This window comes from Rhinolophus hipposideros (genome assembly GCF_964194185.1).
Source record: "Rhinolophus hipposideros genome assembly, chromosome: 17".
NCBI classification, from domain to species: Eukaryota; Metazoa; Chordata; class Mammalia; order Chiroptera; family Rhinolophidae; genus Rhinolophus; species Rhinolophus hipposideros.
This window is the reverse complement of record NC_138063.1, coordinates 50,043,357-50,062,372: the sequence shown is the minus strand read 5'-3', so window position 1 is coordinate 50,062,372 and position 19,016 is coordinate 50,043,357. Positions and strand designations below refer to the sequence as shown.

At 35.6% G+C, this 19,016-nt stretch overlaps 1 protein-coding gene across 8 annotated transcripts in view; it reads right to left on the bottom strand.

The window, feature by feature from the left end:
- PTPRM (protein tyrosine phosphatase receptor type M) overlaps window positions 1-19,016 on the bottom strand; it is an 824,073-nt gene that overhangs the window by 309,864 nt on the left and 495,193 nt on the right. For 4 of the 8 annotated variants that reach the window (XM_081079013.1, XM_081079015.1, XM_081079014.1 and 1 more), the window contains exons 12-14: window positions 9,658-9,931; window positions 8,612-8,648; window positions 1,920-1,994 (exon numbers count right to left, since the gene is read on the bottom strand). In XM_081079013.1, coding sequence (XP_080935139.1) covers window positions 1,920-1,994; window positions 8,612-8,648; window positions 9,658-9,931 — 386 coding nt within the window. The remainder of the gene's footprint in view (window positions 1-1,919; window positions 1,995-8,611; window positions 8,649-9,657; window positions 9,932-19,016) is intronic. The other 4 variants (XM_081079020.1, XM_081079016.1, XM_081079019.1 and 1 more) reach the window with 1 other exon arrangement.

Here is a 19,016-nt window from a genome sequence, read left to right as displayed (position 1 = left end):
CTCCATCATCTTCATCTCTAATAAACCAAGGTAAATGATGGAGATCCTCTGTAGCCCTTAAAAGCATGGCGGCCGTCTACATCAGCTATGCATGCACCTTCACAGAATAGTTCCCAAATAACGACACACACTGGATCAGAAAGCTTTGTTAAGGAGGTTGATTTATGAGTATCTTCTCGATCTTGCAAAAGTTTTAGAAAGAAAGCTGTATTCAGAAATTTCACTTACTTCATGTCTCATAAACAACAAGCTTAATCTGAAGGTAGCACATTATAGGTAAAGCCTGAGAAAGTACTTATATTTCCCATAAGTACTCATTTTATGATAGTGAGACCAACTCATTTTTAATGACTGGCTGGCAAGACTGGTGCCAGCTCACACATAATGGGGTGCAGACTTGTTGAAGAATCCCAGATTACCTTCAAGGTCGACACCTAACCCTATGCAGGGTGTCAAGGGCCAGTCCTGAAATATAAAGGTTTTAAAGGGGAAGACCTAGGTAAGAAAGATGATCCCTTAAAGGACTTCTGTTGGGAGGAACACTTCAGAAGTTCAGGATAAGAAAGAATCTGTAACAAGCAGAACTTTAATCAGTAAAAGAAATATGCTTAAAAGAAACTTGAAAGCAAGGGAAGCAGACCTGTTATAATAAGTTTATAGCTTGTAGGCCTGAAACAGAGGACTGAAAACATGCAGAGAATTTCAATGGAGAAAAACGTGAAATTATCCTACATTTCTTTACCTTATAAAAATCAGTCTCTAATTTTCCGGAGTCTCAGTTGCATTACTTTCCAAAATAATAAGCTCAACGAACAACCTAAACATTTATGAATTTTTACCATGAGTTAAGCTTTACTTTTCTTCCTTAAATGTCCAGGTCTATTCCTTAGTTTCACACATACAAAACAATTAGTTGCTGGAGTAGGAATTACATAGAAAGTAGTTGAGTGTTTCTTATTCACCTTTAGTCATGCCTACACTACATGCAACAAACTACAGTCTGGATGATCCTTTGGAAACCAGAATTTGAGTCCTGCCCTTGCAATTGTTAGAAATCATGACCATGGCTTGCTTTGGTTGCAGGACAAAGTCGTTCTTCTGGGGTTTGCTGACCACTCACCTTTGACCTGGAGTAATTTACTGGATTTTTTTCCTATATGAGTTTATGCAGATGTCCGTACACCTTTAGAGGCAGTAGGAGTGGACATCGGATTTGTCTTGGTGTAAAGAAGCACACAGTTCAAGTCCATGACTCTAAGTAAGCCATTTGTTTTTTTAAAAACTTCCCTAAATTGTCCAATGCACTTGACTTGCAGAGGTGCCACTGCTTTATATAAGCACTTTGCTTTGAAACAGATCTACCAAGAATGCCATCAGCTGTGCTCTAGTTGTATGTACACGAGAAGCTGTGTGAACAGTGTTGTCCCAAACAGCTTTGAGGGGCTTCAATTCATAACACGAGCAGACAAGATTGTGAATTGCTTTATGTCTGTGCAAACGAGACCCTACAAGGTGAAAATTAAACCTTTCTCACCCTCACAGTGCAAGGGCTTTTTAGCTTAATTCGGATTCCTGGGAACACATCTTTATGTATTTTGTTTGAAACCCTGTTTGTTGTCATTGCTATTGCAAGTCCAGCAAATTTCATTTCTATATAACATTAGGCTAGAAAGGAACATACCAACAGACAAACACACAATGGAAACATGCAGCGGAGTTGTGTTTAATGCATGGATATAAGTGTGCACAGAGAAGGGGCCAAGCACATCACTTCATTTAATGCGGGCACAGGTCTGTACCAAGAGTCTGAAACATTGTAAACAAGCCTTAAGCAAAGGAGGAAATGTAGAGGGGAAACAAAGCTGAGAAAAATGAGCAGGAAATGGGCAAGATGACTCATCTATACTTGAACATCTGACCTGTCAGTTGGTCGTCGCCTGCAGCAGGGGCGATGCGAATGTAAGGTGTTGTAAGCTGAGTCACGATTATCGCAGCTATGGCAAAGGAAGATTCCCAGGTCAGCATGCATGAGGGAAGAAAAAGCCAGACTGAAGCTAGGCTAGCAAGGAGAATCTCCATCAGTATATCACATTGTCTCAACTTTGTTCCAACAACAACAAAAAGAGAAGAAGAAGAGAAAAAAACAAAACAAAACAAAACTCCATTGCAAGGTGTTGAATTTTCTGAAGTCTTTTCCCTTAAACAAGCTTTAGTCAGACAGGTTTCTAACTATGACACAATTGTAAGCTTTGGCTGAGATTTTTGGATAGATCAACTGAAGAAAAAAAAGTGAAAAAAAAAGTTAAAAAAAAAAAAAAGTCCTAAAAAGAGCTCTAGACTGAAGAGTATTTCCAACTGCTTTTCAGTGTGATGTATAAAGATGCATTGCTAATTCTGATCCTCCAAACTTTCGGCTTTTAAAATTTTTTAGGTTATTTAAAATTCTGCTTGCTTAAGTCACAATATTTTCTCTTCTTGCTAAAATCACCTTTGTGAAGTGCATTATCTTCTTTCACTAAAAACATTCTTATGTAGAGAAACCTCTCTGATAACTACATTTCATATAAAGCATTTCCATTTAGGAATCTCACTTTGTCACGTTAAGGGAATGAAAAAAATGAATCTCAAAGCTTCGGTTTAAAGAAAAATAAAGCTAATCACTGCCTTTGCTGTAGTTGTCATGGTTAACATGTGATCAAAGAAATGATTTAGATTCTTGAAGTGGACCAGGTGGGTTTCTCAGTTTGTCTGCAAAGCTCAGCAGTTGTGTTTAAATGGTTCACATTTATGACACACAGATATTGAAAAAAAATAGAAAATTAAAATGTCAGTTCTAACATGATACAGCTGGAAAATGATGCAAAGAAAAAATACTGAAAAATTAAGGACAGGCTTTCACGAAAGATTACTAATTTACATGGAACAGCCTGGGTGCTATTAGAAATGTGGCAGCGAGTAAAGAAAATAGATCATCTACCATCTGCAGACAATTAAACCCAAAACTGCTGCTGCATAATATTTTGAAATATCCCTCTGCACCATTCAAACAGTGCTGCTCCTTGTAACTAGACAACTGCAACAACTGGGTTTAGAAGTGGTATAATCGTCTTTCACACATTATTAATGAAACTTTCTAGTCTTGCTAAGTGAGATGAATAAACCAACAGTTTGGTCAGAAAATGGAGAATTCCCAGGGTATTACAGGGATAATTTTCTTGATATGACATAGTATGCAATTTTGCATACTGATATAGTAAATTGTGAACAGTGAAATGTTATTTCTCAGACTTGTTACAAAGTTGGTACCAATTCCAAGTTTATACATATAACATTTACTTGGTAATAGACTACTGTTGTTCAACCAACATTCCTGTGTGGTTTTTCATTACTTATAGGAAAATCGTACCTACTCTACTTTTGAGAAAAAATATATTGCCTTATACAAAACAGAGCAACTATCGGACACTGAAAAAAATAAACAATATAAACAAAAAGTTACTTGAAAATAGCTATGTTGGGCAGCCATTTATTCACAATGAAAAAGGAAGGCCAACTGAAATCTAATGGTCAAAACTCTCATGAACAAAAGTACGTTAGGAAGGATTTTTATATGATCTCTATATTCTGCCTTGTAAAATGTTAATTTGTGACTATTATTTTTACTTACAAGGAAAAAAACTTGATTATGTTATGACTTTAAAATACAGTCAGATGGCCCTCTGCCAGCTTTTGCAAATAAAGTTTTATTGGAACACAGTCATGCTTATTTGTTTTCACACTGCTGATGGCTGCTCTTGCACAGCACTGGCAGAGCTCAGTCGTTGTGAAACAAACCATTTGGCTCACAGAGCCTAAAATGTTTACCATGTGCCCTGTACATAAAAATTTGCTGCCCTCTGTCCTAAAATATCTGTAAGAATGCATTCAAGACAATGTCACTAAATTTGCTAAAATAAAGTCAGAAATTCCTATACTGTGCTTTGAAGATACTTCTGGTGCCGATAAGTTTAGGATCTACTCTAGGTACAGAGGTATGCATAAAGAGTAAAAAATGTATCAGTGTATCAGACTTCCAAAGTGTCATTTCAGTTGCATGTAATGGGATCTTCTAGAATTTGATGAACCTGTATTTGCCAAACTGTGTTTTACATGACTCTAGGGTTCCTTGAAAAATGAGTCTGGGTCAAATTAATTTGGGAAATATAGGGCTGAACAAAGTTAAACAGGTTTCTCATCCTTAGGAACTTCTCAGGGGCCCTAATGTACTCATGGCGCGTATTATGAAGACTGTTTCAGATCAAGAAAAGAAAATATTGTCTCTATAAAATGCTGAATGAGAAATGTACATTGCATTGTGTTTCTATTTCTAAATCCATAGCTCAATGATAGCAGATTAGCATGTGTGAGGAGTCTTACTGTATAATTTGTTTTCTCCTGCATTGAATATGCATAATTAAAAGGAATCTTAATTAGCTTTACATCTGAACAGATATTCTTTTCAGTTCTTTTGTCAGTGTACTTTTATTCTGTAGCACTGTAGTCTAGAAAGGATGGTATTTCTTTGAACAAAACAGTGAACAGAAAAACAGTCCAGAGAAACTTCTCAAAGAGCCTAGTGATTAAAAAAAGAAACATTCAAATTTCTGAATATAGTTAAGAATTGTATCAAACAATGGAAATCCTTCAAAGTTTTCTGAAGGTCTTCCAGCAAAGCATATGCACATATCAATACAAATGTACATTAAATAAAATATTAAACTTAAAAACAGTGAAGTATTTTTGCATAGAAAATTTACCTTAAAATATGACCTTAGAATAACGGTTTGTTTTCTTTTTGTTTAAGGTTCATAGTCTGACTACTATAATACCTTTGGAAAGAATTTAGCATGTGTTCTTATGCAGCTTGTGTTTTGATTTCTAGCTACACTGCTAGGCAAATTTAGCAAGGAATGGAACAAATTAACACATGCGACCCCACCCACCCTATACACTAAAATCAAAGAGCAAACAAACAAAAATCCCCCAAACTATTATGAACTCAAGATCTTCAAAATTTAAAAGGTAATATATTTATGTATCTGTACTTGGAAGTCTCATAGATTACACTATGCCTAACAAATACTAAGCACTCAAATAATTTTTTAAATAAATGTATAACAAGAAAACTCCTAAATGGCTACATTGTCAAGGAAAACACAATAAACACCATGTTACGGAAAATATTATTTTATGGAAGATTGATGCAAACTATACAGTTTAAACTGATTGTTACATCAATTAGAATGAATATACCTCATTTAATAGAAGACATCTAATTTACTAACAAGACAGATTCTGATTTTTACATGTATCCTGTCAGTTTAGAATTGATCATCAATGAAGTCTTCTAAAACTAGCATAAAAAGTATTTCAACTCTATCAGTTACTATAAGGCAGCCATAAATTATGAAAGTTAAAGAATAAAAAAACCTCATATACTAATTTCTAACATACAGCTAGACCAAGTGGTCTTGAAAAGAATTCAACTATAAAAATGTGACTGTGATTAAAAATAAAAATAAAAATTAGGAGATTTAAAAAAAATAGTTAAAAGCTACTATTTACTCCATTGTACAGATAAAAAAGAATCTTACATTTGGGAGGGTAATATCCAAACGTCATGTATATTCTGTCATTGTATGGTGTCTTTATCTTTTGACTCAAGAGATAGAATATTCTGTCATGAGTTTACCTATAGTGAATAATCAAAATGCAGTAACATATACCTAGGAGGAATCTAGACGTATAAATTAAAGGAGGATACATAAAAATATAGGCAATCCCCTATACATATAAACATATGTAATAACATACCTTAGGTTTCTTCCTGTGTCTACTTTTTATGAGGCTTTATATTTGAGACGATGAGTATCAAATATTCTCTTGGAATATGATTAAAATAAGTACAACATTAAATTTATAAATAGTATGACATATATCTTTAAACATACTCGTACTCGAAATTACAAATTATTTTCTTGTGAAGAAATATCCACCTCCATAGTTTTTCTATGAAGATACTCGTCAATAATTGTTTCATGAGCACATTGAAATCTTTATAAATTTAAAAGACTGCATAGGAAAGTAATTTCGTACCTGAAAATTCAATTAAGCCACCACACTGTCAGCAATATGTGGCAAAAAACCAGTCAGGATGTTTGAACTCTTTTAAATTTCAAACATCTTCATTATATGATACCAATAAAATTATTAGAGCTGCCTATTTCTCTGTTTTGACTAAGTAGTCAAGATGGAATTGCTTCCTACACTGCAAAAATATTTTTTTAGTATGAATAAGGAAAAACGATGTTATTACAAAGGTAGTGAAACATTAAACTGCTGTAAAGGGAGATTGCAGAATCTGTACATGCAGAAATTAATAAAAAGAAATAGTACCAAATAGTGCAGTTTGCCTGGAAGGAGAATATCTCCCAAAGTTTCCTCCTATACTATGATTTTTATGAATAGAAATGACAATGTTCTGTAATGAATATTAAAATTTGTTTCCCCTTTTCCCCTAAAGAGGTTATTTGGACAGTTGTGGCTGTGCAAATGTTTGCAAATGACTCAGAAAATGTGAGTGGGGCATATTTAGTCAGTCAGGTCATCTAATTGCCTAATCATCCTTTGGTGAATTGAAAAACAAATTACAATATTGATTAAATCTAGCTGATGGAAGAAAATGATTCAAATCACCATGTAATTCAATCTATTGTGAAAACACCAAACATCAGATTTCCTTATTTACTAGTGTGTTATTTATATAATATTTAGCTATGTAAATGAACATGATGACAGATATTTCGTTGTTTTCAGAGTAAACTGGGCAGTGATTCAATTCTTATAAAGAGGAGGACAGACACTTATCCAATGCTCTACTGTAACTGGCCAGAGGTTCAGCCAGGTGAAAAGCCCTGGGATATAGTGAAACACTGGAAGTAGGAATCCAACTGATTGGGATCGAGCCTTGACCCATAGATTATTAGCTGAGTGACCTTGGGAAGCCAATTTGTCTCCCAGACCTGCATTTTCTTCATCTTCAAAATAAAAATAGCAATACCTATCTCCTTTCTCACAGTAATGTGAAAGAAATAAATAAGAACATGTGTATGAAAGTGATTTTCAGCTGTGATGGTAAACGAGGCATTATAAATTAGGCACTGTAGAACTGGATTTACTTTTTGAGACCTCAAGGGTAAGCAGAATTCAATAAAGCAATTTGAGCATAGGCAATGACCTGGGGGTCTAAGAACATCAATGCTTCATTCAAGGGCCTCGTAATACTGTAATAATTAAAAGTTAATAGTGTATTACAGTTTACAAAACACATCAATGTCTTTAACTTCATTTATTATTAATGAAAAAATATAAATTATTGATTTATATTTTTATAAATAAAGACACTTAATCAGGTAATACAATGTAAAGAATTGAGTGTTAAAATCAATATAAATAGATTCTTAGAAATAGAACTATGAGCCTGTGAAGTCAAACAAAACACAAATGAGGTAAGCACCTCACATGATGTGTGGCATATAACATGAAAGCAATAAATGTTTGTCAAGCTAACTGAATGAAAAGGTCATATATCTTCATAAATAAGAACTCAATGAGAATTATGAAATTGCAGATGGACACCTATGATACTATATTCAGACTACGTTGCCTGAAAGTTAAACAATAAGATATATTTATCCACAGAACTCATCAAGTGACCAGCACCTGATTAAATCTAGTGCCACAGACCCAATGATACCTTCTTGCCATCATGTCTAAATTAAATCACACAAACTTCCTCATTGTACACATGGTTACTCTAATGGTCTGAAAGAATGTATTTAACGACAACTGTTAATTTATAATGCCTCATTTTAATGCAGCATTTTTACATTTCTCAAAGCATATTCTCATACACTTCAACATGTGATAGTTAATACCCCACTGAAAGGTTGACAAAATGACATGACAGCTCGGGCAGACACACAATTAAACTTTCTTTTTTTAGGAAGCACTGTGTGGTGAGCTAACTGTGCTTCGCCCTAGACATTTCGACATCTCATCCTTGATCATATTTTCTCCAGATTTGAACCAGGCCCTGGAAACAGAAGTTCCACAATAACATTTCCTGGTTACTGGGTTCAAAGAGGCACACGTCATCAGTAAAATAAAAGCCCATGTAGACTCTATAGAGCCATTATAACTAGATAATCCCTTAAAAATTGTGGGCAATATTTCACTACTTTGCATACGAAGATTCACTAGATACAGTACTTCCACATATGGTACTATGGTTTAAAAAACATGTACTGAGATCATATAAAAATTTATTTTAAAAAGAATTTTTAAAAAGATAACCACTAAAAACTGCTTGGAACACAGCAATATGACTTTTTATTTTAAAAAGTATCTCCACGTAAAACAGCCGGTCAGTGTTAACTACCATTAGATCCTAACACATACATGCATGCACACACACGCACACAGTTCAGTTACTATTTCAAAGAAGTTTTGAAATACTCTCTAAAATCTTAAGGGGCATAAATTAGAAGAGCATCCTACAATTTCAACCTACCTTTTGTGGCCACCCGGACACAGTCTATTTTGGTTTCCTGTGTCAAATAGAGAGAGGGGAAAAAAATCACTATTCATGTTTTATTTAAAACAAAAACAAAAACATCTGCAATTCTATTTAAATGCAGAAAAGGAAAGATCTCATCGTTCCAAATATGGCATTAATCACACCATAGTTACTCCATGAACCACGCTCAGATAAACCTTCTGGCTCGAGTGCCAGTGGTGGCGGGCATTTCTGGAGCAAATGATGAGTGAGAAGCTACATACAAAATGTCCCTGCCTGGTGGTCCTGGCCTCCTTCTCCCTGTGCAAACACTACTAGAGAAGAACTCTGTGTCCCAGATTTCCCCCTTTCACAGGCAAAAGTCAAGTGAAGTCTGGTGATGACATGCAGACCCATGCTGTGAACGAGGGAAACCACTGTCATACTTGGAAAACCTGTCCTTCTTTCAAAGGAGGCTTTATTGTCATAGAGCTGGGTTGGTTTGAACTGGAATGGCAAAAAAAAAAAAAAAAAAAAAAAAAAAATCAGAAATGCCTCCATAGTTTTTATTCTGTTTCCAGCTCATATTTCTAAAGCTGTTTTCTCTTAGGGGGGAAAAAGTTGCCTAGTTTAGACACAGCCGTAGAAGCATAAGCTCATGTGGAACCAAAGCAATGGGACCGAATATGCTGAAAAGACAGATGTTGTGACTCTCACACAATTTTAAATGAGCTGAATGTATGTATTGTAGCTATACTATTTTCCTGTAAAATCGTAAGCTAAGCAGAATTACTAGCCAACTTTTGGTAACAAGTAAAATCTGAAAATAAAAACCATCATGTTGACAATATATTCTTTCTACTAAAACAAATATGAATATATTCATTTCTTTCCAGTATTTCTCTAGGTGAAAATAATTTTCAAAAGCGAAAAACAACCTGACATTTGTTTAAAGTAAACAGACACAAAAGCATGACTATTTCTCACTACCATCTTATTTAATCTATGTCCACATTAATAACAGTAAACAGCCTATGTAAACAGCCATCTATAAAACTTACCCCATTGGCTCTACTAGCAGCTTGGAAATAAATTCTGTAACTTTTATGGGGTAGGAGGGGAGTGTTCCAGTATCCATTGTATGTCTTGTTATCACCAATAGTAAAAGGCTGAGCAGCTTGCAGGCTGTTTGCTGGGAATTCTGCAGCAAAGTAGTACTGAGAGTTCAAGATGGAAGCATTCTGGAAGTGAATTGGCACTGGATAACACTTTAAGATTTCTGTTGTCTTTTTAGTTCTTCGAGGACGTTCTTCCTCAACAACTATTTGGTAAACACTAGGAAAAAAAGAGTATTATCAGTGATACTTACTGATAACTGAGCTGATTCCCTTACCTTCAATTGCATGGACGCACAGGATATCCAAAATAAATCATACACTGGATAGTCTATAATAAGTGCTTAGTACATAATGGACACTCATACAACACTTGCTCAATGAAAGAGAGTTAAAGTGTTTGATCTTTCACAAAACTCTCTCACCCCAAATAATACAATTTATTGAGGGGGAAAAAATTCACCATAATTATAAAAATTTTACATAACAATCTGCTATGTATGTAAACAGGACACTAAAATAATGTTTTTCTCACATGTAACTAAAGATGAATTTGTAGACAATTAACTCAGTTTACCTAATAAATGAAATTGTATTGACTAAGTTTACTTTTTAAAAGGCAATGTATTATTTTCTTCAGTGACATCTGTATGAACACGTGAAGTTTCAACAAGTCACAAAACACAAAGTGTAATGACTCATACTAAGATTTAACTTCTTCGATATTTTCTTAGATTCCTTTGCCCTTCACCATATTCAGTCAGGGGAAAGAGATGACATAAGAAAAGCACAAGAAAGGGGCTGGAATTTCAAAAGCCAAAACCTTGGAGTTACAAGCAGTTTCTAAGAGTAAATCATGAGCAGGGCTGTTTGAATTACAAAAGAAAGATAAGATGGAAATGATCATCCTTCGATGACATCTGTAAGGACAGATGTCTCCACAGAGTAGATTTCCCACTTTTTCCTCCCCACCCTGCCAATGTCTTTGAATTTTGAAGTAACCTGAGGAGAATGGAAGAAGCCTTGAAGGGATGAACTTTTTTATTTATTTATTTGTTTTTTTATGAAGATATATACATTTACTAGAATGATGAACATTCGTGCAGCTTAGTTGAAAAAAAAGTTTGTAATACTGAGAAAAACAAAACCTTGACAAAAGCTTTCAAAACTGAATTCACATTAGACTGAGAGTCCTTCTGGCAAGGAGGTGTGTCTTTTTCTTGTCGCATCAGAAAAGGGAGACCACCTCAGGGATGATGTAGATGCCTGATCACTGCACTGTATATATAAATATATATATATATATATATATATATATATATATATATATATATATATATATATACATATATATATTTACAAGAAGCAGAGTACAACATTAGGAATAGAGACAATGGAAATGTATTGGCTGTGTGTGATGTCAGAGGGATAGTGGATGGGGGAGGGGGTTTGTCACTGTGTGAGGGATATAAATAATGTCTAACTAACACACTGTTTTGTGCACCTGAAACTAATAAAAAAAATGTTAAAAAAATAAAAAGGAAAAGCACCACTTCTCCACCGGACAAGGCTGTAATCCTACCGTCTGCACCAGCCTGGGAAGGACCCTCCCTGGGGGTTTGTCCATGTGAACTCTGCCGTTGCACTCAGTGAAATCACCCATTTCTGAGAGTACAACCACTTAGCACATTATCTATTACAGTAACTCAATGCAGCTACCACTCATCTTTTAATTCTGTCTAAACAACAATCAACTGTTGTAGAACATCTGAATGATTGCTCAGTAGACAGTCTAGCAGGAAATAAATGGGAAAACATTGCAGGATTTATTTCACACAGGCAGTGCTAGGTCAGGTGCCTTGCACATGCAGGTTTTATTTCCCCACGTTACTGATGAGAAAACTGAGATTCAGAGGTAATGTGCCCATTCTGTCTGGGGCACAAAGCTAATTAAGTAGCAGATGTGGTCTCTTGACCATCAGACTGGACAGCACCAGCATCACCTGTTAAAAATTCTTGGTTACGGGACTCATGTGAAACATCTGCAGCATGGGCATCTTCATTGCTCATGCAAACACACCCAACACATAGGCCAGTCCCCATCTACTTCCCGCAATCAATTTAGTTTGAGTATTATATACAGATTCTCATTTTTCACATCAAGGGAGCTATTGATGGTGATTATAACTCTGGCCTCAATTCCTTCTCCCATCTGCTTCCTTGTCATTAATGCTTCCCAGAAAGAACACTGTCCTGGATTCTGTAGTGACAACAGGACCTAGCTGGGATCCTCTCCAAGTCTTGATCCCTCCCCAAAACCTCCTGAACAATGGCACTGAGGACAGTGATCACTCACTTCTCACCCCGAGAGAGCTCCCTCCTTATTCTAACTTTGCTAGATAAAAGACTAGCAAAGCCACTTTGGGACTTTCCAAGTGCCAAGATCTTGAATTCTCCTACCACAAACATCTTTTCCTCTATTCCTTCCCCTGGCTTGGACCTGAGCTTGTTATTTAAATGCTGTTCTCACCAACACACTGAGATCTTTTGTCATTCTCAGAAGATGATCCTACGTCATAAAAAGACTGAGATCCTTTCATGAACTTTCTCTCAGGGGATTACATTCTGTTCCCCCATTTTGATGTATTCTTGCTCTGCTCCAACTCACAAAAACATGTCTTCTGTGAAGATTTATAGTTATTTGTGTTCTTTTATCAATATCTTAAAAAATCTAAGTTTGGGAGAAGGGGGTCTACGATGCAGTCATTTCTGTATCTCAAGATACTTATAATGAGGTGACTGTGAAATACATATTTTTGAAAGCATAATATAATCCTTAAGTAATTTCTGTTTTCTCTATGTTACATATAGCAGTAGGGAGGAAATACACTGGTATTCATTAAGTATGCTTTGTTTACTAAAATTTAATACTAAGTGTATTTTGTATTCATTTTCTGAACACCAAGAGCTAACAGAGGAGAAAATTACCATAAAAAGGTTTTGTGATAAAAGGATGCTGGTATGATTGTTAAGTTTATCCTGGGTAACCTACAATTAAATAATGAACCTTGATAGAATCAGAAGCTATATCTGCTTTCTCTACCCTCTTCTCTCATTTCCATCTCTCACTTTCCATCCCTCTTTTCCCCAACTTTGCTAATATGTACGTTGTGTTGTGTGTGTTTACTTATTAACTCAACAAATATTTTTTGAGCACCTACTATGTGCCAGGCACTACCCTAATTTAACTAGAACACAATATTTGACATTGCCTAATGAAAGAAAACTTTATTTTGCATTTTAAATACCATCTAAGTGAATATGGATGAAAAAAATAATTTTTCGAAGCATCAATTTTATGAGGATTAGATGAAAATTAGAGAACTAAATGATCATGTAATGGGGCCTCCATTTTAGCTGGTAGGTTATATTATATAGACATACTACTTTTAAATGGCTACCATCTACTCATCTTCAGATTTATTAAAGAACTAAGTTGACCAGAGCACTTTCAAACTCAACATGTCTTTTCATCCTTGCTCCACAAGACAAATTAGATTTGCAAGCATCTAGACCTCAAATCTATTTGCTCTTTAATAATTTAAGCACTGAAAGGTCAAGCAGCTCTTTTCTATTCCCCTTTATCAAAGTCCAAGTGCTAATGAAAAATAGCTAAATCCTATCTGCTGACCAACTGCCACACATTGCTGTCTCCCTGATAGCAATGAATATGTTTTTGGCACGTAGGTCAATGGTTCCTTGTCAAAACTTGATGACTGGTAAGTCTGTCATTTGTACAAATAACATCATTTCACTAATGAATTTCATAAAATCTTTTCAATCACAATTGTAGTCTCAAAAGTAGCTTTGAAAATCTCAGTTTGAATGTTTTGTTTTCTAAAAAGATTGTTAAAAAATCCTCAAGAATGGAAAACCAAGCAGAAGTTTCTATCGTAGTGAGTTGAATTAAAATTCTATTATCCTTTTAAAGTATTACTCATTGTCCTTTTGTTTATTAAAGTGACACCATTCCTAGCCTTGTTCCACCACTACTCTGGAATTTAAAGTAACATAAAATCTTCCTACGGCATTTGCAATATGAAGGCACAATCCATAATGAAGATGAATCTGCCAAAAATGTGATATCACTATATCATACCCTCCTTATGGAATGAAATTTAATTTAAAGTTTAATTTATGCTACGCTTTTCTACAACAAAACTCTAAGGCTTTTACAAGGAGAATAAGAACGCTGCATTTATGTAGAATATCACATGAAGTATAAGCTAGAAAAAAAACATCTGAACATCTTTCATTTACTTTGTTAAACGTGAAAGTTCAAATGTGATAAAATGTTTTCGGTCTTTTCTAACTTTGAAGACTTTGAGGGAAAGCCTGCTGCAGATTTGAAATTGACTTAAAATTTTTTGTTCTAATTTTTTCAAGATTAAACCCTTAGGTATATGTCCATTTTTGTTATCTACTTTTCAATCTCTTATCAGCATAAATTATTGGAGGGTTATCCAACTGGATAACAAAACAGGGAGAGGAGAGAGGGAGAAAAGTAATGACCCATTTCATTGTTGCTTTTGCTAATCCTTTAAAGTTGGCACTTCTGATCATTTCATAGACTGAGAGTATTGTTCATTTCATGGTACCTAATAGTGACTTTTAGCTTGATTTGCAATTTTTGGTAAAAATAATCTATTTTATATGTATACAAATAGAGATTAGTATTAATATATTTCTGAAGATTAATTTTTGGAGAACAAGGAGAAATGGAAATATAAATTATATGCAAAGCATGTAAAATACATGTGTAATTAAGGTTGATTGCCATGAAACAACACAGAATTTATTTCTTTCCTGTTCTTTGTTCAGTCATACCCTTTTCCTAAACCTATCAGCATTTACTGAAATGATACCCTAATAATACAAAAAAGCCTGGTACAATTGAACTGAGGTTTAAAAGTATTGCCACCAGTTTAAAATTAGGGGGGAAAAAAGGTCAGTTCAACACATTCAGTGTATTTGTCTTCATGACGAGGATGCCTTAGAGTCCTCCATGTACCATTGGTGCTGAGAGTAGCTGACCTGACAAAGTCCTGTTCATTAAATCATAAATGAGAACTGGTAACTAGTTTTACACAGACAATGGACACTGAGTAACACACTGCACAGCATAAATAGATCTGTAAGACTGAATATTCTATTTTAGCAACTTTACTTTCTCTTTGTTGTGCTCTGTTCTAGAAAAGATTGGCCATAAATCGCTATGGAACATTTGCAGGACAGCACAAATATATTATATGTTATCTCAGCCATAATTCATCATAAAGAGCTTGCCTAGCATCCGTAAGTTACTACTTTTATGTGTGTGTGTGTGTATGTGTATGTGTGTGTGTGTGTGTGTGTGTGCATGTGCAAGCATGTCTGAGCATGCAGGCCAATATCCTGTGGCTAGGCTAGTTAGTGATAAAATCTGACATAATAAAATATTAATTACAGCTGAAAGGTGGGGTGAGAAATATGAACTCAATTACAATTCCATATAGTGAACAAAGGGCAAGAAGAAAAAAATCCTTTATTTACGGAGGTTTGGGATAATAAAAGAACAACTACAACATTAGACTCAGACTGAGAAACTCTGTAAAAGGCCACCTGTTATTAATCTTCACAACAGGCACCACATTTCAAGTAAATTAATCTTAGATACAACATCTTTAAGATTGAGTTTTCCCCACTTCAACAAATGAAGACATTTTTCTTTGAATATTTTATTTCATGTGTTTATCATAATTTAATCATCACAATTTCATAACAAACATAACTATAAAAATTATAATTCAAGGCCAGCTACTATTATTAAAGCATTTTCTCTTAAATGGCTCTAATAATTTGAATACAAAGAGAAATTGAATACATCAAAAGCACATTAAATATCTTAATTATTATATGCTTGTATTATATTCGATTCAGAATCTTGCAGTCCCTAAAAGTAGTGATTCTGCAAGCCAAGTAAGCTGGAATGCAAATGCCACCATCAAAGAGGCAGGTGCACCAAAGGGGTGCTGCTGAGAGAACACTGAACTGGGAGGTACATACCATAGGCGATTGGTTCTAGCTTTGCCACCAAATCATCGACAAACCCCTAAGGTCCTTTCAAGCTCTCATATTTTATCCCTCTTGGTATAAGATCAGGCAAGTTATGACATCAACAAATGAGAAGAAAATATTTCATGTATGTTTCTTCCATCCTTCCTTTCTGCAATGCTTATCACATATCAAGCCCTGTGCCAAGCACAGGGGAAGAAAAAAAGAGCAATTAGGCATAGACTGTCCTTGTCCTTGAGAAGCCCAGCCTAAAGGCATTATAAACAGATCACACAAACAAAGAAGTACTGTGACAAGGATTTGTACTGATTGTCCAAGGAGAAACAGGCTCAGGGGAGGAGTGTTAATGTCTACATCAAAATCTCTTGTAGCATCTACTTCACTGCAAACATTCCTACAGCCAATAGATCCTGAAGGCTGCTTCAGCGCTGCCTGCAGCCACCAACTTTCTCCCCAAACTGAAGATGTCTTTAGATTCCCAGTGCAGCCTCCATTTACTCCAATCACACGTGTGCAACCAAAACCCCATCAAAGTTCCCAAAAGTTTTTCCGTCAGACTCACTAAACCAGCTGAGCTTCTAAGAAAGAATCCATGAGGACCCTTTATCAATAGTAGAGAAGACTAAATGTTCTAATGGGCCGAGCCTTGACTCAGATTACCTATCCAATCCTGGCAGGCATGCCCTAAATGTTCCCAAGTCACCCTAAAAGGAACCCCAGGGTAGCAGGGTTTTCCTCAAAATTTCCATACTGCCCTGCTCCTGGCACAGCCACACAAGCAGGGTTGACAAGCAGGGTTAGTTGTCTTGGTTCCCACAGCTGCCTCTGACGCCTGAGGACAGGAACAAGAACGAAGTCAATTCTGCTCTTTGGGGGTTGGTAGGGGAAGAAGACAGCAAGCATGCAGAGTCTTGGTCTCTGTTCCTCTCTACCTCTCTCCAAAGCCATGTCAGACAAATCTGGAACTATTATTTCTACCTTCTGTAATCACTCTTTGAGTTACAAAGATCTGTAATTTCTCAATTTTAGTATAGCGTTGATATCTATTTTAATCATTACGGTCAAATGAAAATACTGCAAGTGTGTTTCGGTGGTTTTGGGGGAGGTAGTGGTGTAGAATCTGGCTCCGAGAGCCATGCCTAGCCTCTCCTGTCCACAGGCAGCCTCTCTGCTTCACCACAGCAGGCCTGACCGACCCATGTCCCCCTGAGTAAGGGGACCTGCGCTTGCTTCAAACCTGCCCTGGAGGCCCTGCTAATAAGACCAGAGCTCTGATCAAATACATATCAGCCTGCAGAGGAGATGATGTTGAAGAAAAATAAAAATCGGGAAAGGAAAGCTATGCAGCATATTTTCATGCACAGAAGCAAGGCTGAAATGGAGTTTATGGGAAAGTTAAATTAAGTTTCACTGTATAACAGCTCAAATACATCTACTCATTATTATTATCTTCCCCTGCCATTTTTAAAGCTTCTTTTCAAGGTTTCTTGAAGAACAAACTTAGTTTCCAAAATGAATTTTCAAAGAGATGACTGACATTGTCATCCTAGAAGCAACATTAATAAAAATGATCTTTTTTTCCTGGCAGTAAAGGAATCCAGAGTATTATTTGTTAATGCAATAAAATTAATCTATAATCAGGTGGTCATGATGGTAATAAGGGATTCAGCACCTATTGTTAACACATACTGGAGCAATTCAGCTACAATAAGAAAAAAAAGCCAATACAGTAACATAAAACTGAAGTTTCACCACTGAATGACATTTTGGTCTTTGTGATTGTGTGTGCCCCAATGAAAAAAGGAATAATTTTAGGTTGGAAGTCAGATGTTTTAAACTCCTTTCCTTAAACAATTTTAGCCACAGATAGAATCTTTTCAAAAGGTTCAAGAGCTATGACAAAAGAACATTTTGCCTGAAAGATTTAAGATGTTCCTACAGCTTGCATTTTTTTTAATAAATAAGAGGGGATAATTAAAAAGCTACTAATAAGTATTTCAAAAGAGCTGTTATTTTCTTTTTTTTTCTCTCTGGATACTATTAAAAATGGTTAAACATAAAACAACATACATATCAACAACAACAAAAATAGACCAATTGACTTGATTAAAACAATCCAATACACTAAAACAAATTTGTTTAATCCAAGTTCTTCAAGTACTCAAAATTTTGTCTCTAAACGTTGAGAAGATTGTAATGGGGCCGGACTACTAAAATACTCCCCTCACAAAAAGGTCTTAGCTTAAAAATAGTACTGAAAATAATGAAGAAAACAACAACAAAAAAACATGCATCTGACTTCTAAGAATAAAGTAGTAGGGATAAACCCCAAAGATTCCAATGACCATAATCTAAAAACAGAGGTGTAACATGTTTATTTATTTATTTATTTATTTTTTAACACTAGGTAGGAGAGACAATAAATAAAGGATATTAATTTACGGAATAGCCTTTGTCTACAAAAGAAGGTGTAACCACCTCAGTTCCAAAGAGACTCTGCAGGGAAGAAGTCTGTGGGCTGATGAATGTGAGTGGGGATGGCTCCCAGGAGGGGGCAAATTCCTGATGGATTATGTGGCCTCCCAGGACACACAGTGTTTCCCAGAGCAGGGCTGTGGGGTCAGAGCAGGCATGCCTGTTAACCTCCCCAGACCTCAGTTCCTTCATTTGTGCATGGGGATGCTGGCATCTGACTAGGAAGTCTGCTCTGGACGGTTACACACCGTTTCATAAAGGACCATGGTTGGGCCTGGCACTTCGTAACTACCCAATCCAAGAAACACAGTTATTATTATTTTTTTATTATAGTCATTATTCCTGCTCAGAAGATTAAAACTGAGGTTCAGAAATATCATACTAGGACCTAGAAAATTTCCCAAGACAGACAGCAGGGAACATGATGTTATCTACATGTTATCGCCATCATTACAGGACAGAATAGCATCAATGATAATAAATGAGAAAAGCTTTCCTATATGGAGCAGATAACATCTGTGTTTGATGCTGTCCTGAGAGCTTTGCTTACATGTCATTAATTCTCCCCGCCACTCTTTGAGGTACATATTAGTATTATATACATCTAATTGATGAGGAGAATGAGACTCAGAAAGTTTACACAACTTGCCAAAGGTTACTGAACAAGTAAGGGCAGGATTTAAACCTGGGATCACCGAACTCCGCACTGTGGTTAG